Here is a 27,276-nt window from a genome sequence, read left to right on the forward strand (position 1 = left end):
TTGTTGAAGCCCTTTTGGCAGCGATTACAGCCTTGAGTATTCTTTGGTATGACGCTACAAGCTTAGCACACCTGTATTGGGGAGTTTCTCCCATTTTTCTCTGAAGATCCTCTCAAGCTCTGTCAGGTTGGATTGGGAGTGTCGCTGCACACCTATTTTCAGGTCTCTCTGGAGATATTAGATCCGGGCTCTGGCTAGGCCACTCAACAACATTCAGAGACTTGTCCCGAAGCCACTCATAGATTGTCTTGGCTGTGTGCTTAGGGTCGTTGTCCTGTTGGAAGGTGAACCTTCGCCCCAGTCTGAGGTCCTGAGCACTCTGGAGCAGGGTTTCACTAAGGATCTCTTTCTACTTTGCTCCGTTCATCTTTCCCTCRATCCTGACTAGTCTCCCAGTCCCTGCCACTGAAAAACATCCCCACAGCATTATGCTGCCACCACCATAGAGATTGTGCCAGGTTTCCTCCAGACATGACGCTTGGCATTCACGCTTGGCATTCTTTCCCGGTTAGACACGGCTGCATGGGGCACCCCCTTTCCCCGTTAGGCATGGCCGCATGGCGCACCACCTTTCCCTGTTAGACACAGCCGCATGGGGCACCCCCTTTCCCCGTTAGGCATGGCCGCATGGCGCACCACCTTTCCCTGTTAGACACAGCCGCATGGCGCACCCCCTTTCCCTGTTAGACACGGCGGCATGGCGCACCCCCTTTCCCTGTTAGCACGGCCGCATGGCGCACCCCCTTTCCCCGTTAGACACGGCGCATGGCGCACCCCATTTCCCCGTTAGACACGGCGGCATGGCGCACCCCCTTTCCCTGTTAGACACGGTGGCATGGCGCACCCCCTTTCCCTGTTAGACACGGCGGCATGGCGCACCCCCTTTCCTGTTAGACACGGCCGCATGGCGCACCCCCTTTCCCCGTTAGACACGGCTGCATGGCGCACCCCCTTCCCCGTTAGACACGGCCGCATGGCGCACCCCTTTCCCTGTTAGACACGGCGCATGGCGCACCCCCTTTCCCTGTTAGACACGGCGGCATGGCGCACCCCGTTTCCCTGTTAGACACAGCCGCATGGCGCACCCCCTTTCCCTGTTTAGACAACACGGTGGCATGGCGCACCCCCTTTCCCTGTTAGACACGGCGGCAATGGCGCACCCCCTTTCCCCGTTAGACACGGCTGCATGGCGCACCCCCTTCCCCGTTAGACACGGCTGCATGGCGCACCCCCTTTCCCCGTTAGACACGGCTGCATGGCGCACCCCCAATATCAAGGTGCACTTGGGCCTATTTATATAATGAATATGAATTCGGAGGGCAGAAATGATTAAATATTAAAGCATTAGACCTCTCACTAAAGTCGCCAGTCAAACATTCATAGACCCAGCAGGGTCAAATATTATAAACAGTGGTTATAGAGGGTGCAACCGGTCAGCACCTAAGGAGTAAATGTCAGAATGCCTTTTCATAGCCGAGCATTCAGAGGTCAAGACAGCAAGTGCGTGTGCGAGAGAGAGAGAGAGAGAGCGAGAGGGTTAAAAAACACACGGTAACGCGTGGAATATAGCAATAAGAATGTCAGTTTAATATGCAGTGCAGGTCACCTCCTATTACCCTTCTCAGAGTTTTAAGAATTGTGTGTGTTCAATTATTTGTGACATTGTGGCATTTAAAGCATATTGAAGATAGAAGCAAAACGATTTGAAGCAATAGCCTACCTGCGTGTGGTCAACTATTTCAGCACCGTTTCGTACTCCTCTGAGACAAGCATGGGGACTGGTCTCAATGAGATTTTTATTTTCACTGAATCTCTGTTAGGGTATTGTTAGGATTATTTTGCTCTTAGTACTGTAGCCTACTCCCGACCAGTCACGTTGCACACGTTGAAGGTTCCGTTTTTCTTGGAATAAAAACACCATAATATTAATTAAATAAATGAAGCTACATTTCTATAAAAAAAGGTTTTACATTCTCTAGTATAGCCAGTATTAAAGACTGTCAAATGCTTCTCAAAGATGCCCTCTGGTGGTCAAACTAGCACTAACTAGCATTAATGGCAACAATGGCTGACACTTAAATAACGTGCCATAGAATTCTGCGGCAGCCCGCAGTATGACGCAACTTTTACAGGAAGAACCACTGTATATGTTGCACATTTATGTTCTGTATCAAAACATTGGATGATTCATATTGACTATATAATTATGTAATATCTTCCAAAACGGAGATAAATGGTTCTTCGTCGCAAGGGTTCAAATATTCAAGAGAAACTCCCCACATAACTATCAACTTCTGACACTAAGATTATATTGTAGAGCTATTGTACCAATCCAGTCTCTCACTGACAAATCACATAAATCCYATCTGGGACTGCCAGATCAGTCATGCACTGAACTACTACTATTCCTTGTATCATCTGGGGGGGGGGGATTTATTAAACATTAAATTCAATGTTTAACAGATACCCCTCTTCACTTTTCTCAACAATAAAATTTTAAAAATTGGAATGATTATAGCAAAAATAATGTCCTCAAACTTCCAGCAAAGAGATACATAACTTCCTCTTAAGTTATRGCTGAACCATGCCTCTTGTATCTCTTGATTAGGTGTTGAGCTAAGGTTGCTATAGTATTGTAACAAAAATGTCCACATTAAAAATATATAAATTTGCTTCCTTGCCTCACAAACAATGTAAATATATCTGTTAAACATTTAATTATATGTTAATAACCTAAATGGTTTCCACTGGAATAACGGTATGTCCTTCATTTTCACAGGGAAGGCTTAAAGCAGCTAATGGCGGTCATCAGCAAGAATATAAACACAACATTCAACAATTTCAAACATTTTACTGTGTTACAGTTCATATAAGGAAATCAGTCAATTTAAATAAATAAATGAGGCCCTAATCTATGGATTTCACAYGACTGGGCAGGGGTGTAGCCATGGTTGGCCCTGGGAGCCCGGCCCAGCCAATCAGAATTCGTTTTCCCCCACAAAACGGCTTCATTACAGACAGAAATACTTCTCAGCTTCATCAGCTGTCAGCCTTTTCTTCAGTGTAATTTTCCCTGGCTAAAACATGCCAGGAAAAGTCAGAAATGTCCCGTCTGATTCCTATTATACTTACAGCCTCTGAAGCGTTGAATATCTGGAGGCCTCTTCAGTGAGCGCCCAAATTCCAATGCTCTTAAGGGACCAACCTTTTTCTGCCGAATTTTGTCATATCTAATTTAAAGTTTGAATACATTGGCCATGCTGTCAAGCCACCATGACTTCTGCCGCATTCAAAAGAACTGGAAACTCGGAACTGGGAAATATCAGACATCAGTGAGTTCAAGACAACTTCTTTTGAACGGTCATCGAACTCGGAATTCCAAGTCAGGGACTCGGGCCTCTTTCTAGAGCCCACAAGAATCACAGCCTTGCCAAGTGAGCACAAAAATGTATTGTATGCTGCTGCATAAATGATGACAGGGAAATAAATCAAATCAAATACAGTGCATTCGGGAAAGTATTCAGACCCCTTCACTTTTTCCACATTTTGTTACATTACAGCCTTATTCTAAAATGGATTAAATTAAATGTTTTCTACACACAATACCCCATAATGACAAAGCGAAAACAGGTTTTTAGGAATTTTTGCAACAACAGAAATACCTTATTTACAAACACTACCTCTCAAAAGTTAGGGGTCACTTAGAAATGTCCTTGTTTTTGAAAGAAAAGCTCATTTTTGTCCATTGTAATAACATCAAATTGATCAGAAATACAGTGTAGACATCGTTAATGTTGTAAATGACTATTGTAGCTGGAAACAGCAGATTTTTAATGGAATGTCTGCATAGGCGTACATAGGCCCATTATCAGCAACCATCACTACTGTGATCCAATGGCACGTTGTGTTAGCTAATCCAGGTTTATCATTTTAAAAGGCTAATTGAGCATTAGAAAACCCTTTTGCAATTATGTTAGCACAGCCGAAAACCGTTGTTCTGATTAAAGAAGCAATAAAACTGGCCTTCAAGTCGAAGGACTTGTACATAGAGCTCAGAGAGAGGATTGTGTCTAGGCACAGAACTGGGGAAGGGTACCAAAAAATGTCTGCAGCATTGAAGGTTCCCAAGAACACAGTGGCCTCCATCCTTCTTAGATGGAAGAAGTTTGGAACCAACAAAACTCTCCCAAGAGTTGGCTGCCAGGCCAAACTGAGCAATCAGGGGAGAAAGGTCTTGGTCAGGGAGGTGACCAAGAACCCGATGGTCACTCTGACAGAGCTCCAGAGTTCCTCTGTGGAGATGGGAGAACCTTCCAGAAGGACAACCGTCACTGCACCACTCCACCAATCAGGCCTTTATGGTAGAGTGGCCAGACTGAAGCCACTCCTCAGTAAAAGGCACATAATAGCCCGCTTGTTGTTTGCCAAAAGGCACCTAAAGACACTCAGACCAAACTATCACCCTCAAGCACTTAAGGAGATCACAAAGATCATGGATACATTAGTACTAGTGGATATATGGAGGTTGAAAAACCCTGACGTAGTGAGATATACATGGAGGAGGCTTAATCAAGCTAGCTGTCTTGATTACTTCCTAGTCTCATTCTTCCTGGCATCAAAAGTTTACAATTTTTTAATAGGAGACTGAATGCGATCGGATCTAATTGGCCTCCATATAACTCTTACAGATTTTTCACGTGGACGGGGATATTGGAAATGTAATCAAAGCAAATCAAATCACAATTTGTTCTTAACTAAGACAAAATATTTCATAATTAACTTTTTTTGTACAACATAGGTACGGCATAGGTACGGCAGAACACTTTCAAATGTACTTTTAGAGGCCATTCAAAATACAATACTCATCATTAAAACAAAAGCAGTTTAGGTCAAAAAAAGATTAGACTAATAAAGGAAATAGAGGAAGTAACAGCACAGGTAGATGTAATGGAAACTTTACTATAGAGGCACAAAATAAGTTAGAGGAAAAACAAAAAGAATTTGAGGTACTTATTCAAGAATGATCAAGTGTAATGTATTACAAAAATAAAGCGAATTGGATGGAAAATTGTGAAAAATGCACAAAATATTTATTGAATCTTAAACATAAAAATTCTACCAAAAATAATTTACAGAAACTCATTACAAATGATGGAGTTATCCATGATTCCTAATTATATTTTGAAAGACGAAGCAAAATATTTTAAGCATATTTTTTCTTTTCAGTCTCCTCCATTTCCACTGAATGATGCTAACTGTAAGGATTTCTTTCCTAATAATAATTTAAAATTAACAAATTTGCAGAAAGACCTGTGTGAAGGCCAACTTACAGAAGAGGAACTTTTTGAGGCTATAAAATCTATTCAGTCTGGAAAAACACCATGGCTTGATGGTATACCAGTAGAGGTATATCAGACCTTTTTTTGATGTACTCAAAGATCCATTATTAGCATGTTTTAATTACTTTTATACAAATGGTAGACTTTCAGGTACTCAACAAGATGGTCTGATTTCATTACTACTAAAACAGGACCCAGGTGGTAAGTATAAAGATCCAGTTCATTTAAAAAACTGGAGGCCTCTTACACTTCAATGTTGCGATGTGAAAATCCTGGAGAAATGCATAGCACATAGAATAAAAAGGTTTTACCAGATATTGTTCATCCTGATCAGACAGGTTTTTTACATGGACGATATATTGGAGATAATGTACGACAGTTACTTGAGACAATTGAACATTATGAAACATCGAAGATATCCGGCCTGGTCTTCATAGCAGATCTTGAAAAGGTGTTTGACTAGAATGTATATAAAAAGTTGAAAAGTACGACTAGAATGTATATATAAATGCCTGGATTACTTTAATTTTGGTGAATCTCTTATACAATGGGTTAAAGTTATGTTCAGAAATCCCAGCTGTAAAATAGTAAATAATGGTTACTTCTCAGAAAGTATTGAGCTTTTAAGAAGAGTAAAACAAGGCTGTCCGTTGTCTCCATATCTATTTATTATGGCCATTGGAATGCTAGCTATTAAAATTAGATCCAACAAGAACATCAAGGGGTTAGAAATCCAGGGGATAAAAACAAAAGTGTCCATGATTCTAGTTTTTTCTTCAGTCCACAATCTGGATCCCTGCACAGTCTCATTGAAGATCTTGTTCACTTTTCTAGCCTCTCTGGATTAAAACCTAATTATGACAAGTGTACCATATTGCATATTGGATAGTAAAAAAATWGTGTTTACACTACCTTATAGTTTACCAATAAAATGGGCGGATGGTGAAGTAGACGTGCTTGGTATTCACATCTCAAAATATAAATGAACTTACCACAATTAATTAACAAAAATAGATTAACTTCTACTTGGTCACAATCCCGGATCCGGGAGCATCCTCATCAGTAAAAAAGCTGACTAGCATAGCCTAGCATAGCGCCACAAGTAAATACTAGCATATAAATATCATGAAATCACAAGTCCAAGACACCAAATGAAAGATACACATATTGTGAATCCAGCCATCATTTCCGATTTTTAAAATGTTTTACAGCGAAAACAAAATATGTATTTCTATTAGCTAACCACGATAGCAAAAGACTCAACCGCATATTTTCACAATTTTTTTACCGCATAGGTAGCTATCACAAATTCGACCAAATAAAGATATAATTAGTCACTAACCAAGAAACAACTTCATCAGATGACAGTCTTATAACAGATTTATTGTATAGCATATGTTTTGTTCGAAAAATTTGCATATTTTAGGTATAAATCATAGTTTTACATTGCAGCTACAATCACAAATATCACCAAAGCAGCTAGAATAACTACAGAGAGCAACGTGAAATACCTAAATACTCATCATAAAACATTTATGAAAAATAACATGGTGTACAGCAAATGAAAGACAAACATCTTGTGAATCCAGCCAAATATTTCAGATTTTTTAAGTGTTTTACAGCGAAAAACACAATATAGCATTATATTAGCTTACTACAATAGACAACCACACAACCGCATTCATTCACCGCAAAGGTAGCGATAGCAAAAAAACCAGCAAAAGATATACATTTATTCACTAACCTTGACAAACTTCATCAGATGACAGTCCTATAACATCATATTACACAATACATATATGTTTTGTTCGAAAATGTGCATATTAGCGTACAAATCGTGGTTTTACATGTGAATACGTAGTCAAAAATGCACAAAATTATCCGGATATATTTCTGACAGTCACCTAATCTAATCAAATAACTCATCATAAACTTTCTAAAAAATACATGTTGTACAGCAATGAAAGATACACTAGTTGTTAATGCAACCTGTGTTAGATTTTTTTTTATAACTTTAGTACGACTACAGCTTACGTTATAGCGAGACAGCGCCCAAAATCAGGCGCGGAAAATATTACTAAACATTTTCAACAGAAATACGAAAATACATCATAAATGGTTCCTACTTTTGATGAGCTTCCATTCAGAATGTTGTACAAGTTGTCCTTTGTCCAGAATAATGTTGTTTGGTTGTAGAATGTCGTCTTCCTCTGTCGAATTAGCAACCAAAGCTAGCCATGTGGCACAAATGTGCCCAACTTCACATAACGCAAAAGAAAGATAATGCCGAAAAACGCAATAAACGATATAAACTGATATAACTCGGTTTAAAAGAACTACTTTATGATGTTTTTAACACATATATCAAATAAAAATCAGAGCCGGAGATATCTAACGTCTATACCGAAAGCTTTTCAGAACCGCAATCTGGGGTCCCTTCTCGCGCCTTCCAGACCAATGAAACATTCTGGTCACGTCATTTCCAAAAAACTCTTGTTCGGCCTCAGATCAAGCTAGACACCCCATTCACCTCTCACTGCCTTTGACATCTAGTGGAAGGCGTATGCAGTGCATGTAGATCCATAGATTTCAAGGCAATTAATAGGAAGGCCCCGGAACAGAGCCCTCGATTTTCAGATTTTTCACTTCCTGGCAGGAAGTTTGCTGCAAAAATGAGTTCTGTTTTTACTCACAGATATAATTCAAACGGTTTTAGAAACTAGGAGAGTGTTTTCTATCAATAGTAATAATAATAATGCATATTTGTACGAGCAAGAATTGAGTACGAGGCAGTTTAAATTTGGGACAGATTTTTTACAAAGTGAATAATAGCGCCCCTATTGAGAAAAAAGGTTTTAAAGACTCTGCAACCATGGAGAGAAAAATACTTGTCTATGATGAACTCTTTGGTCCTATCACAGTTTACTTACTTACTAATGGCACTGCCTACTCTAGGTGACTCCTTTTTTAAATCCTATGAGCAAAAATATATTTCATTTAAAAACAATGCTAAGCCAGACAAAATGAAACGTGTCTATTTATATAATGAATATTAGTTTGGGCGGGCTAAAATTAAAGTAAAATAAAGCTCTCACTAAAAGCTTCAATCATACATAATAGACTTAAACCTAAAATGGTTCTCGGTAGATTATTAAGAAAGGCTCATCCTTCATTCAAAAATTGCCTTTATACAGATTACAACTTCTCATTTCCGACAAATTGAAAATGAAATTTAGTTTAAATTATCACCTTTCTTAAAAAAAGCCATACAAAGCTGGTTACAATTTCAGTTTTTCCCTCCAGAAAATATAGAACAAATATTACAACAAATGTTATGATTAAATTCAAATATACTAATGAATAAAAAAAACATTATTTTTGTTAAAAAATAATTGTATTTAAATTTGTTAAGATATTATGAATAGAAACGGAGGAGTTAGGAACTGGTACAAAAATACTCCACTTGATTCAACAAGTTTTTCAATCTAAATATTATATAAAATTCTTTCCACCAACAGAATGCTATCTATTTATAGGGAATACAACAATCTCAGCTCTGTAGATTTTTGCAAAAGGACAGAATCAATAGATCATTTATTCTGGTATTGCCCCGATGTAGCTTGTTTCTGGTCACAGGTTCACAGGTGTTGGGTGATTTGGAAAGCCATAGTCCAGTAAATAAATAATATAAAAGTACTCATAAAAGTACTCTTTAGCTCACAATCTGTGGATAATGTACATTTTGTAAAACATCACAGCACAATTGAAAATATATGGCACATGGAAACCAAACAAGGGTGGTCTATGGTGATAGGTGGGATGGGCTGAGATTGGCTGAGGGTTGGGATTAAAGAGTTTATGTTTGGAAATGTATTACAATTATTATTATTATTATATGTGACTGCTTTATATAAAAAGTACCATGTACAGTTGAAGTCGGAAGTTTACATACACTTAGGAAGTTAAAGCTTGGTTGCAATTGTTTTCCAAATGGACAATGACCCCAAACATACTTCTGAAGTTGTGGAAAAATGGCTTAAGGACACAAAATCAAGGTATTGGAGTGTCCATCACAAAGCCCTGTACTCAATCCTATAGAAGGTTTGTGGGCAGAACTGAAAAAGCGTGTGCGAGCAAGGAGGCCTACTCAGTTACACCAGCTCTGTCAGGAGCAATGGGTCAAAATTAACCCAACCTATTGTGGGAAGCTTGTGGAAGGGTACCCAAAACCTTTGACCCAAGTTAAACAATTTAAAGGCAATGCTACCAAATACTAATTGAGTGTATGTAAACTTCTGACCCACTGGGAATGTGATGAAAGCTGAAATTAATCATTCTCTCAGTGATGTCAGTGAAGACACTTGCCAGTTGGTCAGCGCATGCTCGGAGTGCACGTCCTGGTAATCCGTCTGACCCACAGCCTTGTGAATGTTGACCTGTTTAAAGGTCTTGCTCACAACGGCTACGGAGAGCGTGATCACACAGTCATCCAGAATAGCTTGTGCTCTCATGCATGCTTCAGTGTTGCTTTCCTTGAAGCAAGCATAAAAGGCATTTAGCACATCTGGTAGGCTTGCGTCACTGGGCAGCTCACGGCTGGGTTTCCCTTAGTAATTTGTAATAGTTTGCACGCCCTCCCACATCTGATGAGCATCAGAGCCGATGTATTACGATTCAATCTTAGTYCTGTACTGACGCTTTGGCATAGCAGGATTTCTTAAAACGTTAGTGTCCCGCTATAGAATAACTATCTTCAAAGTAATGACTCGGGACGTGGGGTTTGATATGAAAGCTTCTTTTAGTAATAATACTTGTTCACGTTACATTTACAAACTTTAGATTCTACAGAACAATGAATAATGAGTTGCTAGCAGAAAGGAGTCAAAATAATCACCAGTCAATTGCACTTAACGAGCGCGTTCGCTCTCTACTTCCTGTCGCAAGGCATTCTGGAACTTGCAGTCAAAAGCCTAATTCAATACTAACCAGTACAAAATATGTATGTAGTTCTCTCAATCTCCAACACACAAATTCTAATACAATTACAAATATCTTTAGATAGAGCTCGATGAATTAACTTAAACATTAAATCTGTAACCCATTAAAGTTACAACACCCGCTCCTTGAAATGGTCAGCTCTACCCTTTAGCTTGGTGTGGATGTTGCCTGTAATCCATTGCTTCTGGTTGAGATATGTGGGGACRACGTCATTGACGCACTTATTGATGAAGCCAGTGACTGAGGTGGTGTACTCCTCAATGCCATTGGATGAATCCCGAAACATATTCCAGTCTGTGCTAGCAAAACAGTCCTGTAACATAGCCTCCACGTTATCTGACCACTTCAGTATTCAGCGAGTCACTGGTACTATCAGAACTCAGGATAAGACCCAGATGCAGACAGCTAGAGTTAAAGATGTTTATTGACCCAAACAGGAGGCAAGCAAAAGACAGGTCAAAGGCAGGCAGAGGTCCGTAWTCCAGGGCAGAGTCAATAAGGTACAGAACAGCAGGCAGGCTCGGGGTCAGGACAGGCAGAGGTTCGTAAACGGCTCAGAGTTAGGCAGGTACAGAACGGCAGGTATACAGAGCGGCAGGTACAGAACGGCAGGTACAGAACGGCAGGCAGGCTCGGGGTCAGGGCAGGCAGAATGGTCAGAACCGGGGAAACAGAATATGAGAAAGCAGGGAGACGGGAAAACATGCTGGTAAGACCTGACAAGACAAGACGAACAGGCAACAGACAAACAGAGAACACAGGTATAAATACACTGGGGAGGTGGGTGGAGACAAGCACAAAGACAGATGAAACAGATCATTGTGTTACAGTACCTGGAAACAGGAGACAAAGGGCTGTGAGACATAGGTTTAATCCTAGACACATGAAAAGTGGGATGAATACGGAGAGTACGGGTCAACAGAAGACAAACAGGAAAGGGGCTAATGATCTTGGAGATGGGGAAAGGGCCGACAAAGCGTGGCGAAAGTTTGCGGGAATCCACCCGGAGGGGCAGGTCATGAGTGGACAGTCATACGATACTGGGGAGCCGAGGTCTGGGGGCAGTCTGCTTGTCGTTGATACCTGGAGGTGGTCTTGAAAAGAGCAGACCGGGCTCTCTTCCAGGTACGGCGACAGCGGCGGACAAACATCTGGGCTGAGGGAATGCCAACCTTAGCCTCTTGCTCCGGGAAGAGCGGGGGCTGATACACCAGGGAACACTCGAAAGGCGAGAGCCCAGTGTTGCGGGCGTATTCAACCCACATGAGTTGCTGGTTCCAGGTGGTGGGGTTGGTGGAGACAAGGCAGCGAAGAGTCGTCTCCAAGTCTTGATTGGCTCGCTCCGACTGGCGGCTTTGGAAAACCGGTCCACTACTGTCAGGATGGCGGTGTTGTCATCAGACGGAAGAAGAGCCGTGACAAAGTCCAGGGGTATGTGAGACCAGGGACGTTGAGGGTCAGACAGTGGTTGAAGAAGACCAGCCAGAACTTGCCGAGGAGTCTTGTTCTGCGCACAGACTGTGCAGGCGATGACGAACGCGCACAAGGCCAGGACCATGGTAGGTGTCGGGAGCCCAGGTGGCAGGCAAGCCTGAGCCCACTCCAGGACTGAGGAGCGGACAGCATCAGGCACAAACATCCAKTTATCTAGTCCCCCGRGGTTCGGCTGGGAACGCTGCGCATCATGGACCTGCTTCCCTATTCCCCAGCTGAGTGCCGTCGCCAGACATGAGATGGGAAGGATGGTCTCGGGGTCCGAGGATGTAGCCGCGGGGCTATAGGGGCGTCCCAGCACATCCAGCTTGATGTTCTTGGATCCTGGTCGGTAGGAGAGGGTGAAGTTAAACCGGGTGAAAAGCAGGGCCCACCTAGCTTGCCTGGAATTGAGACGCTTTGCGGTGCAGGGATATTCCAGGTTCTTGTGGTTCATCCCYCCTCCAACCAGTGTCTCCACTCCTCCAACGCCATCTTTACCACGTGAAGCTCACCACTCCCCACATCGTAGTTCCTCTCTGTGGCGTTGAGGTGATGGGAGAAGGCGGCGCAGGGATGTAAGCTTGAGGTCCAGGGCAGAACGCTGGGACAGGACAGCCYCCAYTCCGACATCCGAAGCATCGGTCTCCACCACGAACTGACGGGACGGGTCAGGATGAACCAATATGGGAGCTGTGGTGAAGCGGTGCTTGAGATCCCGGGACCAGCTGGGGACCATAAGAATGGAACMTTGGGAGAGGTGAGTGCAGACAGCGTGGAAGCCAGGGTGCTGTAACCCCGGATAAAGCAACAATAGAAGTTGGCAAATCCCAGGAAACGTTGCATCTGCACTCTAGACGTAGACTGAGGCCAGTCCACCATCGCTCTCACCTTCATGGGGTCCATTTGTGCATTCCCTGCAGCGATGATGTAACCAAGGAAGGGGTTGGTGTGACGATGGAATTCGCATTTCTCCGTTTTCACAAAAAGCTGTTTCTCCAGGAGGCGCTGGAGGACCTGTCGGAATTGGAGCACGTGTTCTTGGGCTGAGTGGGAGAAAACGAAAACGAACCGGTTCAACATGTCGTGGAGAACGGCATTAACCAGGGCAGGGAACACAGCAGGGGCGTAGGTAAGTCCAAATTGCATGACCAGGTATTCGTAGTGGCCAACACCTGAAGGGGTAGACAAGCACAAAGACAGGTGAAACAGATCAGGCTGTGACAGGTACTTCCTGCTTTAGTTTTTGCTTGTAAGCAGGAATCAGGAGGATAGAATTATGGTCATATTTGCCAAATGGAGGGCGAGGGAGAGCTTTGTATGCGTCTCTGTGAGTGGAGTAAAGGTGGTCTTCAGTTTTTTTTCCTCTGGTTGCATGTGACATGCTGGCAGAAATTAGGTAACATTGATTTAAGTTAGCTTGCTTCTGGATGAGCATTTTCTTGTTTGCTTATGGCCTTATACAGCTCGTTCATTGCAGTCTTAGTGCCAGCATCGGTTTGTGATGTTAAATAGACAGCTACAAATAATATATATGGTAGATAGTGTGGTCTACAGCTTATCATGAGGTACTCTACTTCAGGCAAGCAGTACCTCGAGACTTCTTTAATATTAGACATCGCGCTCCAGCTGTTATTGACAAATAGACACACCCTCACCCCTCGTCTTACCAGACGTAGCTGTTCTGTCCTGCCCATTCACGGAAAACCCAGACAGCTCTTTATTATCGGTGTCGAGGTTCAGCCACGACTCAGTGAAACATAAGACATTACAGTTTTCAATGTCCCGTTAGTAGGATAATCTCGAACAGAGATCATCCCGTTTATTTTCCAGTGATTGCACGTTGGCCAATAGAACAGATGGTTGAGACGGGTTACCCACTTGCCAACACCCTGATCTCCACCCCCTGTATTTCCGTCTTTTCTTCACGCGAATGACAGGGATTTGGGCCTGGTCTTGGGGAAGCAGTATAGCCTTCACGTCGGAGTCATTTAAAGGAAAAATCTTTGTGCAGTTCGAGGTGAATAATCTTTTCGGTCAAAAGAGACGGTAGAAGCAACATTATGTACAAAATAAGTTACAAACAATGTGAAAAAACAAACAAAATAGCACAGTTGGTTAGTAGCCCATAAAAYGGTTGCCATCCCCTCCGGCGYCAATTGTAATTTTCCWAAATTCCTCTTTGTRGCACCTGATCACACTACTTGAGTAWAATACTAATMGGATGTATACCAAAACATTGCATGACCGATCATATTTACACCCTACACACCCTGATGGATAAACATGTCCACCAAAATATTACCAAAATATACGCTTGCATTATCGTCTTCCAAAAAGCATTTGATTCTATTTGGCATACAGGACTGTTTAACTAAGTTATTGAAAGTGGTGTAGGGGGTAAAACATATGACATAATTAAAGCAATGTATACTGGCAACACGTGCAGCATCAAAATTGGCAAGAAAATAACATAATTTTTTAACCGGGGCGGGGCCTTCGCCATGGTTGCAATATGAGCCCTGCACTCTTCAATATTTACATCAACAAGTTGGCCACTATTCTAGAAAATCCTCAGCCCCTGGTGTTAGGCTCCACAATTCAGAGGTTAAATGCCTGCTCTTCGCAGATGACCTGTGCCTGCTGTCACCCACAGCACCCACCTGCTAGAGCAGTACTGCAAGATCTGGGCCCTGGCAGTAAACCCCAAAAAGACAAAAATAATGACTTTTCTAGAGAAGATCCAGATCTCTGGGAATTAGATAAAAAGTTCTCAATTGGTACAAAATATATAGAGTACTGCACACACTACAACTACTTAAGTTTAAAAATAAGCTCAACTGGACACCTTAATTAGGCAGTGAATGAACTGAGAGAGAAAGCACGCAGAGCATTCTACGCCATTAAAAAATGTATTCAAATTGAAATACCTTAAGTGGCTAAAACTAATTGAATGTGTCATTGAACCAATTGCAGTTCATGGTAGTGAGGTGTGGGGTCCACTTGAAAACAAGACTTCACCCAATGGGACAAACACCCCATTGAAACCCTGCATGCAGAGTTCTGTAAGATTCTCCTACATGTCCAGAGAAAAACTACAAACAATGCATGCAGAGCAGAATTAGGCCAATATCCACTAATAATAAAAACAAAAAAAAGGCTATTAAGTTTTGGTAACATCTAAAATACAATGACCCCCTCTTATACTGTATCATTACCAAGCCCCGCAATGCCAAGAGCTGAGCAAAAAAAAGAGTCCCCTCATCCAGCTGGTCCTGGGGCTGAGTTCACAAACCTGTTCTACTAACACACTGAAGCCTCGGGACCAGAACATCCAATCAATCAGAATAAACAAAACTACATTGCTTATTGGGAAACACAAGCACAAAGCAAAATGCAGTGCTATCTGGCCCTAAATCGACTCTACACCGTGGCTAACTATTTGACCATGGTTACTGATCAAAACCTTAGAAAAACCTTGACAAAGTACAGGCTCAGTGAGCACAGCCTTGCCATTGAGAAGGGTAGACACAGGAAAACCTGGCTCCCTGAAGAGGAAAGGCTGTGCAACCACTGCACCACAGCAGAACCCGAGACAGAGCTGCATTTCCTGACAAAATGTAAAAAATATTAAACAATTAGAGTGGCATTTCCCCAAATGTAAATCCCTTATTCAAGGTTTGAAAGACCACTCTGATGAGAATAGGCTACCCATCCTGTTGGGGGAGGACGCAGAGAACTGTGGGTTGGCAGCGCACTACATTGCTGCCTGCCATAAGATGAGGGACAGTGTCTGACAGACCAACCAACCTGCATATGTCCTCTATGCTTATTGTTATTGATCAACGTATGGTTATTTTGACCCTTGATTATTGTTGTTTCTGTTGTCCCATTGACAATATTGACTATTATTATTTGTATTATGTTATTATTGTAAATCTCCAAAATAAGCTTTGGCAATATGTACATTGTTTCTTCATGCCAATAAAGCTAATTGAATTCAATTAATTTAAATATTGACTCACATTCGGGGCAGCAGGTAGCCTAGTGGTTAGAGCGTTGGACTAGTAACCGAAAGGTCGAATCCCCGAGCTGACAAGGTAAAAAAGGCCGTCATTGAAAATAAGAATTTGTTCTTAACTGACTTGCCTAGTTATATAAAGGTTAAAAAAACAAAATCATCAAGCTGCCCACTCAAGAAAAAGCTTCAAACTGTAACCAGTGCCTGCAACCTGGTTTAGGTTATCTACCAGGGTAGTTACAAACAGCACAGGAATGAAATAATCAACATGTATCAATCACATCTTTACTAATTCTGCTTGAAAGCAGTATCCATCCATCGGATGTAGTGATCACAATATAGTAGCCGTATCTAGGAAAACCAAAGTTCCAAAGGCTGGGCCTAATATAGTGTATAAGAGGTCAAACAATACATTTTGTAGTGATTCCTATGTTGTTGATGTAAAGAATATTTGTTGGTACATGGTGTGTAGTGAGGATCAACCAGACGCTGCACTTGACACATTTATGAAATTGCTTACGCAGTTACTGATAAGCATGCACCCATTAAGAAAATGCTTGTAAAAACTGGTAAATCCCTGTGGATTGATGAGGAATTGAAAAAKTTTATGGTTGAGAGGGATGAGGCAAAAGCAATGGCAAATAAGCCTGGCTGCACAACCGATTGGTAAACGTACTGCAAATTGAGAAATCATGTGACTAAACTAAATAAAAAGAAGAAACTACACTATGAAACAAAGATATATGAAATAAAGAATAACAGTAAAAAGCTTTGGAGTTTATGGTTTTACACACCCTGCTATATTGTGGAGATGAGTTACCTGTCTAACAGAACATAGAGGGTGTTCTTTAATGGGAGCCTCTCCAACATAATCAAGGTAGAATATGGAATTCCTTACTTTTTTCAATCTTTACTAATGACATGCCACTGGCTTTGAGTAAAGCCAGTGTGTCTATGTATGCGGATGACTCACCCTATACACGTCAGCTACTACAGCGAATGAAATGACTGCAACACTTAAAAAGCTGCGGTTAGTTTCAGAATGGGTGGCAAGGAATAAGTTAGTCCTAAATATTTCAAAAACGAAAAGCATTGTATTTGGGACAAATCATTCACTGAACCATAAACCTCAACTATATCTTGTAATAAATAATGTGGAAATGTAGCAATGTATTTGTGAGAGGTATTGCCATATTGAAAGCACAGAGCTGTCTGTTTAAACGACTAGCACACAGCTCAGACACCCATGCATACCCCACAAGACATGCCACCAGAGGTCGCTTCACAGTCCCCAAGTCCAGAACAGACTATGGGAGGCGCACAGCACTACATACTACATAGAGCTATTCCACATCAGGTAACTGATGCAAGCAGTCAAATCTGAGAAAGAAACTGAGAAAAATACACCGTATGGAACAGCAGGGACTGTGAAGCAACACAAACACAGACACATGCATACACACACGATAACTGTGGCGTACAGCAGGTCAGCCACCAGGGGGAGACTCGTCGAGGCCTGGTGACAGACGGAGTATACATCACGAGGCGATGGCTCCATCTGCTGGACGTGCCAGGTCTCGACGGGCTCTCCGGCCAGGACTAATTGGGGCTGATTGGGAGTTGGTGAATAATCAAGGGCTGATTGCTCATCAGCTGTACAAGTCCCATAAAGACATGGGAGAGAGCGTGGGGGATGAAAGGACTCCTGTATAGCTGGGGACGGTTGCAGAGGTAACAGGAGTGAGTTCAGTTTTTGATCCCCACAGGATACATTTACATTTACATTTAAGTCATTTAGCAGACGCTCTTATCTAGAGCGACTTACAAATTGGAAAGTTCATACATATTCATTCAGATATTCAGATACAGCAAGACCCGGAGCCCAGAAGATGGTATCCCGGAGAGGGTCTCATGGGGGAGACCTATCCTTTTCTTTTGATTTATTATTAAATAAACACCCTTGAAACTGAGCTAATCCTACTCTGTCTGTGTCTGATCTGTGTAAACGTCTTGACCCAACCCCCTGGTCTGCCACATAACACACACATACATATGGATTTTATATTGTAGATATGTGGTAGCGGATTATGGGCCTGAGGGCACGCACTTAGTGTGTTGTGAAATCTGTTATGAATGTATTTTAATATTGTATAACTGCCTTAATTTTGCCATAATAAATACAAGAGGACACTCTATTCTTGGGGAATGACTCAATCTTGACTTTACACCACATAAAGCAGGTGTCAAACTCATTCCATGGAGGGCCGAATGTCTACTGGTTTTCCCTCCTCCCTTGTGTACTTGATTGATGAATTAAGTTCACTAATTAGTAAGGTCCCCACACCTGGTTGTCTAGGGCTTAATTGAAAAGGAAAAAACAAAAACCTGCAGACACTAGGACCTCCATGGAAGGAGTTTGACGTATTAAAGATGAATTTAACCACATCCCTGTCCCCATGCTAGCCCTGTACTGATAAGCCTTCCATAAATAAAGTTACACAAGTTAAAACTGATCATTCATGAAGTAATGAGGAAAGCTCGTGTGTCATGACGGAAATATKCCCCCCCCAAAGGCCCTTTGCTTTCAAAGTTATCATCAACAAAACATCTGGAGACATTTCTCTAAGATTCTATTTAAAATTCCATTAAACAGTATTTGTTTTGTTTTGATATTTACAGTCAGAATTAATACTAATGAATTAATCCTGAAACCAAATGGCAGAAATAAAACTCCATTACGACAGCGCAAACACGTTTTTATAAAAATAGTACACATTGTACAGCATGTAGCAATAATGTTGAGATATATCCTTTAAAAAAAAAAAAAAGAGTTTCATTGTTCAATTTGGCAAGAAATGGATTATATCATACTATAAATATACACAGACAAGATCCGAACACACACTGACAACCTCAACATGCAAATATATTGAAACTGTGGCCGGGATTCAATACAATACTGCGTGCTAGACAGTCGACAATGTGCCTTCTAAAGGCGTTTTACCCGAAGTTTGCGGAGATCGCATTCATGGTAAATGTTGAGCATGTTGGCCCAAGCGTAAATTACCTTTGAAAGTCCATAGTAGTGGGCTGCTCTAACGTGCCTGGCCTCAGTCATGAATAAGTTCCCAAACACACATTCATGGACAGAGACCTGCATGAACCTTCCAAATTATATCTCCGCAAGATTAACAATATAGAAAACATTTACACCGACGGAGGAAACATGCTTTCAATTTGTTTGTCCATGACTCCACACACACACACTAAGACTGATACTGTCTGAGTGACTATAACTCTTCCTTGGTGCTCTTGTTTAGTCCGTGTGGGCTTGTTGACCTCGACTCGTCCTTTAGCCACCTGTTGAAGACTGCGATGGGGTCGATGTTCCAGTGTTTGTGGAAGGAGATGGGCACCTGGTGGGCTAGGAAGTCTCTGGAGTAGTCTTCAGGTCGAGCCTGGAGGGACATAACAATTATTATACCTGCCTCCCTTACCTTGTCCACAGACCGCTTACAGGGCAAGGAAACCAATATGCCATTTTGTCATTTGAGTGAACAATTCCTTTCAACACCTTCCATTTCTGTCAGCCACAGGAGACTACACTGGAGACTGCTGTAATTGCTACTCTTAAACAGGGTTATTAAATACACTGGTACAATCAGAGACAACCAGTCCCCCAGGGGATGAGGAGAAAGTGAGGAGGAAACTAAGGAGAGATATTGGCTATTGGATACCAAAGGCTAGTGTCTTTGTTACCTGAGCCTTGCTACAACAACCATTGTCGAACTGTGAAATTGACGTACTGTGAATTTAAAAAAATTGGGGTAAAGAATATTAGGTCTTAGGTAACTTATTAGATAAGTTTTGGGGTTGTGTATTTATTATGGATCCCCATTAGCTACTCTTCCTGGGGTCCAGCAAACATTTAAAACATTACAATACATTCACAACACACTGTGTGCCCTCAGGCCCCTACTCCACCACTTCCACATATCTAAAGTACAAAATCCATGTGTATGTGTAGTGCGTATGTTATCGTGTGTGAGTATGCATGTGCCTATTTACATTTACATTTAAGTCATTTAGCAGACGCTCTTATCCAGAGCGACTTACAAATTGGTGCATTCACCTTATGATATCCAGTGGAACAACCACTTTACAATAGTAACCCTAACCCTATGTTTGTGTTGCTTCACAGTCCCCGCTGTTCCATAAGGTATATTTCTATCCGTTTTAACATTTTTACTGCTTGCATCAGTTACCTGATGTGGAATAGAGTTCCATGTAGTCATGGCTCTATGTAGTACATGGCTCTATGTAGTACTTAGGTAAGGGTAATGGATAAACATTTATAAGGTAATGGCTCTCTCCCACAGTGCAGTTTTGATCATCCAAACTCCTTTGCCATGTCGTGCAGTGGATGTGCTCCACTGTACGACATAACAGCTGATACATCTTTAGGGATTTGCTACCTGAAGGGTGTTCTCACTTACCACTTGTATAAATTAAGTTACATTTCTTTTGATTTGAATTTGTCTTTTCAAAATAGAAGATAGCAGAAAGTGCTTATTTGTCAAATCTGCAATGATCTGTGTTCTAGTAGGCCTACAATATGGTTAATAAAATCGGATACTTAGAAATGGTCAATTAGGGTGTAGAAAATGTTAGATAACATGCTGTGTAGAAAGATATCCCAATTGCTTCATCTTTTCTACAGTGCATGTCAGCGTTCCTATTGGCGTGGAATCTCCTTTGTAGCAGGGTTCACACAGCACAGACACTTCTGACATGCTAGACTTTTGTTTGGGAAGATTTGGTGTTGTCAGGAAATCACAAGTGCAGTAAATCGGCTATTGTTGACCCTGCCACACTGAGCGACTCTAGAGCTGCCATTTATCATATACGATCATTCAATGAACAATCATGAAAATAGTATGTGACACGAATCATGCCAATACAACTCCAAACTGTGGGTTCCTGACATAAGGGTAATGGGTAAGGCCAGTGTTTTACCTGGTGGAAGAGGGAGCTATGTGTGACAGGGAGCCCCAGAGCATTGAGACACATCCCCAGCACCATGTCATCAGGGGCGTCATTACTGTAACACTTGCAGTCACTGGCCAGGAGCCTCACCACCGCGGCCCGACTGAACACCATCCTGACAGGACACAACACACAAACACACAAACACACATTAGCTTGTGTGTGCTGATCATTCTGGCACAGAAAATGATTGAGCACCTAGGAGGAGAATCCAATCAATGATTATTATTATTGTTATTAACACACACATCAACATCACTACTCTGACCAACACAATTAAGGGAGAACAAGGTGGATTGACAACTTAGACGCATTCCAGCTATTTGTTTTTGGTTGAAAAACAATATCACATGTATACATACAGTAATGTACACACAGGTAAACAAATATGTTTWGAGAAAAATTGTGTTTTTCAACCAAAAATTTTGCAAAATTCATTGGGTAGGCCATTAAAGGTCTGGTGGTGCGCTCTGATGTCATAGGCCCTTGCTTGAGGAACAAAATAGGAGCAATAGAGAACAAAAGAGGAAAACCCCCCCACTCCATTTGTGCCATGTCAGAGGACACGTGGACCACCTATTACGATGTGCCTTTTGTTAAGAACTAGGTGATAAAAGAGTTGAAAAGGAGACTGGAGTAGGACTTTAAAGGTTTATGTTGAATATTTCCAGTGAAGAGCGACCCTTCGCATGGTAGTCTGGTAATATCACATGTACTGTACACACACAGATCCCACAAATATGTATGAATGAATGGCCTGATTGCAACGAAGACGCGGAACCGGGCAGATTACCTGCAGGTTGCCGCTGGATTTATTGACACGCTACTAAACGGGAGATTACACGTAGCTCCGAGCTAAAATAACTATTTTTTGCAACAAAATAATGCACAATGAAACTACTAGACCAGATGATCTGACGCTGTTATTGTGTCAAACCAGCTTAATACTAGACAGCAGAAATGGCATGGGAAATGGTCATTGTCTGCCTTCACTACTTCCGCCCCAATGAAAAAACATCCCATTAAGAACAATGAAATCGAAATATGAAAAAGGTAAATGGAAGAATGTGACACATTACAACTGAAATAACATGATTAAACTGGAAACATAACCCATGTCAATAACTTGGAGAAAAGAAAGTTATTAAAAACCTACTTTTAAAATAATTAGCCTACCACATTGTAAATTAAAGTGATATTGGTTGCAGCAATGGCTGTGATTAAAAATGTAAATATAATTATAAAACGGAACACTTTGCATCTGTTTCTTTGGATAACGACTTCCAAATAGCACGAAATTACTCTCCCTACTATATTTTTTTCATATTCAGACATTGTTTCTTCAATAACGTAGGCTACAATATGCCACGGTAGGCCTACTGGCCTAATTACTATTTTGTACAGTAGCGCTGTACTAAATTATAAAGGTTCACTATTGAGTCTTATATTAGTAGAACAACGTGATCTTAAATAAATAATCTCCACTATCCTCACCTATATTAGAATACAATATTGTTTGATTCGAAATACAACACAATCACGATTTTGTTTCAAATATCAAATGTGTAGCCTAAAGTTCAGGAATATTTCCTTTTCACCTTGTAACGGCTTTCTTCCTGGGATGAAGGAGAGGACCAAAACGCAGCGCGGCTAGTGTTCAACATGTTTAATAAAGAATAATAACGTGAACACTACAAGCTACAAAACAATAAATGTGAAAACCGAAAACAGTCCTATCTGGTGCAGAACACAAGGACAGAAACAATCACCCACAAACCAACAGTGCAAACAGGCTACCTTAATATGGTTCCCAATCAGAGACAATGACAAACACCTGCCTCTGATTGAGAACCATATTAGGCCAAACAACAAACCCAACATAGAAACACACAACATAGAATGCCCACCCAGCTCACGTCCTGACCAACTAAACAAAGACTAAACAAAGGAAATAAGGTCAGGAACGGGACACACCTCTTGATAAGAAATGGGAATATTCGATTCAGACAAGTAAAATCATTAATGTATTACAAAATCGTCTGAAAAAAGATAAAAGCGACATCTGTCTTAAGGCGTCCGCATGTTTCCCATTCGAAACATTTCGTGCATACAGTACCAGTTAAAAGTTTGGACAGACCTACTCATTGCAGAGTTTTTCCTTTATTTGTACTATTTTCTACATTGTAAAATAATAGTGAAGACATCAAAACCATGAAATAACACATATGGAATCAATCAACCAAAAAAAGTGTTTTTATTTTGAATTTTTCAAAGTAGCCACCCTTTGTCTTCGCATTCTATCAACCAGCTTCATGAGGTAGTCACCTGGAATGCATTTCAATTAACAGGTGTGCCTTGTTAAAAGTTAAATTGGGGAACTTCTTTCCTTCTTAATGCATTTGAGCCAATCAGTTGTGTTTGACAAGGTAGAGGTGATATACAGAAGAGAGACCTATTTGGTAAGAGAGACCAAATCCATATGTGACCGACCGCCTTGATCCAGTCTTATGTTAGCAACATTTGAAATGGTGTATTTTACATTGGATGAAAGCAGAGACGGAGAGCTATAAAATGGTATATCATACACTGCATTTGAGGAACAATGGGAAAGTAACTCTGCTTTGAAAGTTGATAAACTTGTAACCTCACTTTTGAGAAAATGGCCTTTGAATGTGGTGGTACCAACTGGAGTGCTCTTCTTTGTCTACGCCCCTTCAGCATCGTTCACACCCTCTTAAGCTTTAGCCCGACCCATCTCTTCAAGGGTTGATCCGAGCATTCTGTACTAACAACAGCAGTCAAGCACCCAAGTTAACTGGCTAACTTGCAAGCTACTTCCAGACACAAATGAGAGAACAGCCCACTGAACATTACTCGCCCTAGCAGAGCTGGTTAGGCTGTTTTTATGTTATCCAGAGTGTTGGTGACTGCAACTGTGCTGTCAGATTGTCCGTTCGTAAACTCAGTGTTTCGCTCTCGGAGCGTTCAGAGTGCACACTGGACACTCTGGCCGATGAGTAGGGTCGATCCGAGCATTCCAGACACAAATGAGAGAACACCCCACTCTGACCATTTTACTCACCCTAGCTGAGCTGGTTAGGCTGTGTTCATGTTATCCAGAGCGTTGGTGACTAACTGTGCTGCTGGCAACAAGTTACTTACACTTTTTTGGCGACGTTTACTGACACCAGCAATATTCAACGGGTGTTGAGCATTCATACATTCATCAGTTACACTGTGCTCTGGCACACTCAGACGAGAGTGAAATCGGAGTAGATGGCCAGACTGTATTTACGAACGCACCCGAAATGGTTTCTTGCATATTGGAGTCTTTTGTTAAGACATGTAGCTAGCTACAGTAGGTAAACAATGAACCATAATCTCAACTCATGACGTTACTACCCTGCATGAATCAGCAGCAAGCTAACCAACCATGTTCAATGTTAGCTAGCTAACATTAGGCTATAACTTGCCAAGAAAATGGCTCTGAGATACGAATAATAAGATCATACACATAACGATAGCTAGCGAGCCAGCCAGCTAACATTAGCTAGCTAGTTAACGGTACACTTTAACTTGAAATGAAAAGACTTTGTCAAAATAAGAAATGTGTAATAGCTGAAAATGTAGATAGCTAAACTATCCTACCCGTGGTCTGAAATTGGTGTAGATAGCCAGAGCGAATTTACCAGCTACATCTATCAACAGCTGTCGCAGTGACATTCTATTGAAATGGATACTTGCATAGTGGAGTCTTTTGTTAAGACATGTAGCTAGCTAGGTAAACAATGAACCATAATCACAACTCATGACGTTACTACCCTGCATGTAGCTAACCAATCAGGTTCAATGTCAGCAAGATAACATTAGGCTATAATTAGCCAAGCAAATGGCTCTGGGATACAAATAATAAGATCATACCCGTAACGTTAGCTAGCGAGCCAGCCAGCTAACGTTAGCTAGCTAGCTAACAGCAAACTAACTTGAAATGAAAATGACTGTCAAAATTAGAAATGTATAATATCTGACAATGTAGCTAGATAGAGTACCTTACCCATATACATCATGGTTGGATGCTTCGCCCTGTCATGGATGCCATGGTTACCCTTAGTTTGAAGATGTTATCCGGAGACAGGTGTTTTCTCCTTAGCTATCATACTCTAATTACACTGATTTCAAAACTAGGTCCTCCGGAAAGTGGAGAGCAACACTTATACAGTTGAAGTCGGAAGTTTACATACACCTTAGTCAAATTCATTTAAACTCAGTTTTTCACAATTCCTGACATTTAATCCTAGTAAATATTCCCTGTTTTAGGTCCGTTAGGATCACCACTTTATTTTAAGAATGTGAAATGTCAGAATAATAGTAGAAAGAATGATTTATTTCAGCTTGTATTTCTTTCATCACATTCCCAGTGGGTCAGAAGTTTACATACACTCAATTAGTATTTGGTAGCATTGCCTTTAAATTGTTTAACTTGGGTCAAACATTTTGGGTACCCTTCCACAAGGTTGAATCCAAGATGGCGTAGCATTGTAGACGTGTTTGTTTAGTCCTCTCGTGTACGTTTGTATTTTTCGTATTTCTTGTATATATTAACTTTTTTTTTTCTATCTCTTTTCGATTTTTTTGATTTTTTTCGACCTACCTCACCCAATGTGATACAGAATCACTATTATTTTTTTACTTTGGAACACATTCAAGAACCCCCAGTAGCTAACCAGCTAATCAGCTACAAGCTATTTAGCCATTTTTAGCCGCTGCTAGCAGCTTTTACCTTCTGCACAGACACCAGCCCTGTTATTAGMCTGGATATTACTCACCAATTTACCAGCATCGGACTGTCTCTCGACAACAACGCTGGATTCCTGCCGTAATCCCTGAGCCACTACTTCTGATCCTCACAGCTAGCTTGCAGCTAGCGCACCACGAAGCTAGCACCAGTTAGCAAACACAATTCTACAATCACAACCTCTCTTTCGCCATCGCCATCCGGCTTGGATTCTCTGTCGACACGACCACGTCTGGTCTGCAGACGAATACCCCATCCGCTGTGCCCTCAACCGGCCTCCGTCTGAGCAGACCCCCTCCGTCTGAGCAGACCACCCACCGGGCTACTAACTTTAAACGCCGCGTGCTAGCTTAGTGGCGGCTTCCCTGCTCCATCTACGGCTGCCCCCTGGACACTATGATCACTTGGCTACATAGCTGATGCCTGCTGGACTGTCCATTAATTCACGGTACTCCATTCTGTTTAYTTGTGTTTTATCTGTCGGCTCTGTGTTTAACTCAGGCTCTGTGTGTAGTTAATCCGACCCTCTCTGCCTAGTCGTCGCCATTTTTACCTGCTGTTGCTGTGTTAGCTGACTAGCTRCTGTTATCTCACCTGTTGTTTTAGCTAGCTCTCCCAATCAAGACCTGCAATCACTTTATGCCTTACTGTATGTCTCTCTCAAATATCAATATGCCTTGTATACTGTTGTTCAGGCTAGTTATCATTGTTTTGGTTTGCAATGGACCCCGTAGTTCCACTCTCCGTACCTCTGATACCTCCTTTGTCCCATCTCCCACACATGCGGTGACCTCACCCATTGAGACCAGCATGKCCAGAGATACAACCTCTCTTATCATCACCCAGTGCCTGGGCTTGCCTYCGCTGTACCCGTGCCCCACCATACCCCTGTCTGCACATTATGCCCAGAATCTATTCTACCACGSCCATAAATCTGCTCCTTTTATTCCTTGTCCCCAACGCTCTAGGCGACCAGTTTTGATAGCCTTTAGCCGCACCCTCATCCTACTACTCCTCTGTTCCTCGGGTGATGTGGAGGTAAACCCAGGCCCTGCATGTCCCCAGGCACCCTCATTTGTTGACTTCTGTGATCGAAAAAGCCTTGGCCTCATGCATGTCAATATGGTGGGTTCCTTGATGATTTGTGTGAGATTGAGGGCATCTAGCTTAGATTGTAGGACTGCCGGGGGTGTTAAGCATATCCCAGTTTAGGTCACCTAACAGAACAAACTCTGAAGCTAGATGGGGAGCGATCAATTACAGATGGTGTCCAGGGCACAGCTGGGAGCTGAGGGAGGTCGGTAGCAGGCGGCAACAGTGAGAGACTTATTTCTGGAGAGATTAATTTTTAAAAATTAGAAGTTCGAACTGTTTGGGCATAGACCTGGAAAGTATGACAGAACTTTGCAGGCACTATCTCTGCAGTAGATTGCAACTCCTCCCTTTGCAGTTCTATCTTGACGGAAAGTGTTATAGTTGGGTATGGAAATCTCAGAATTTTTGGTGGCCTTCCTAAGCCAGGATTCAGACACGGCAAGGACATCAGGGTTGCAGAGTGTGCTAAAGCGGTGAGTAAGACAAACTTAGGGAGGAGGCTTCCCTGA

At 41.7% G+C, this 27,276-nt stretch overlaps 1 protein-coding gene across 3 annotated transcripts in view; it reads right to left on the reverse strand.

The window, feature by feature from the left end:
- Nucleotides 1-18,570: 18,570 nt before the first annotated feature.
- The window catches only part of LOC111949527 (beta-1,3-glucosyltransferase), a 147,192-nt gene continuing 138,486 nt past the window's right edge, over nt 18,571-27,276 (reverse strand). For all 3 annotated transcript variants that reach the window (XM_070433940.1, XM_070433939.1, XM_023966787.3), the window contains 2 exons: nt 20,848-20,992; nt 18,571-19,289 (listed from right to left, as the gene is read on the reverse strand). In XM_070433940.1, coding sequence (XP_070290041.1) covers nt 19,122-19,289; nt 20,848-20,992 — 313 coding nt within the window. In that variant the 3' untranslated portion in view covers nt 18,571-19,121. The remainder of the gene's footprint in view (nt 19,290-20,847; nt 20,993-27,276) is intronic.

Source organism: Salvelinus sp. IW2-2015, linkage group LG22 (assembly GCF_002910315.2).
Source record: "Salvelinus sp. IW2-2015 linkage group LG22, ASM291031v2, whole genome shotgun sequence".
Classification (NCBI taxonomy): Eukaryota; Metazoa; Chordata; class Actinopteri; order Salmoniformes; family Salmonidae; genus Salvelinus; species Salvelinus sp. IW2-2015.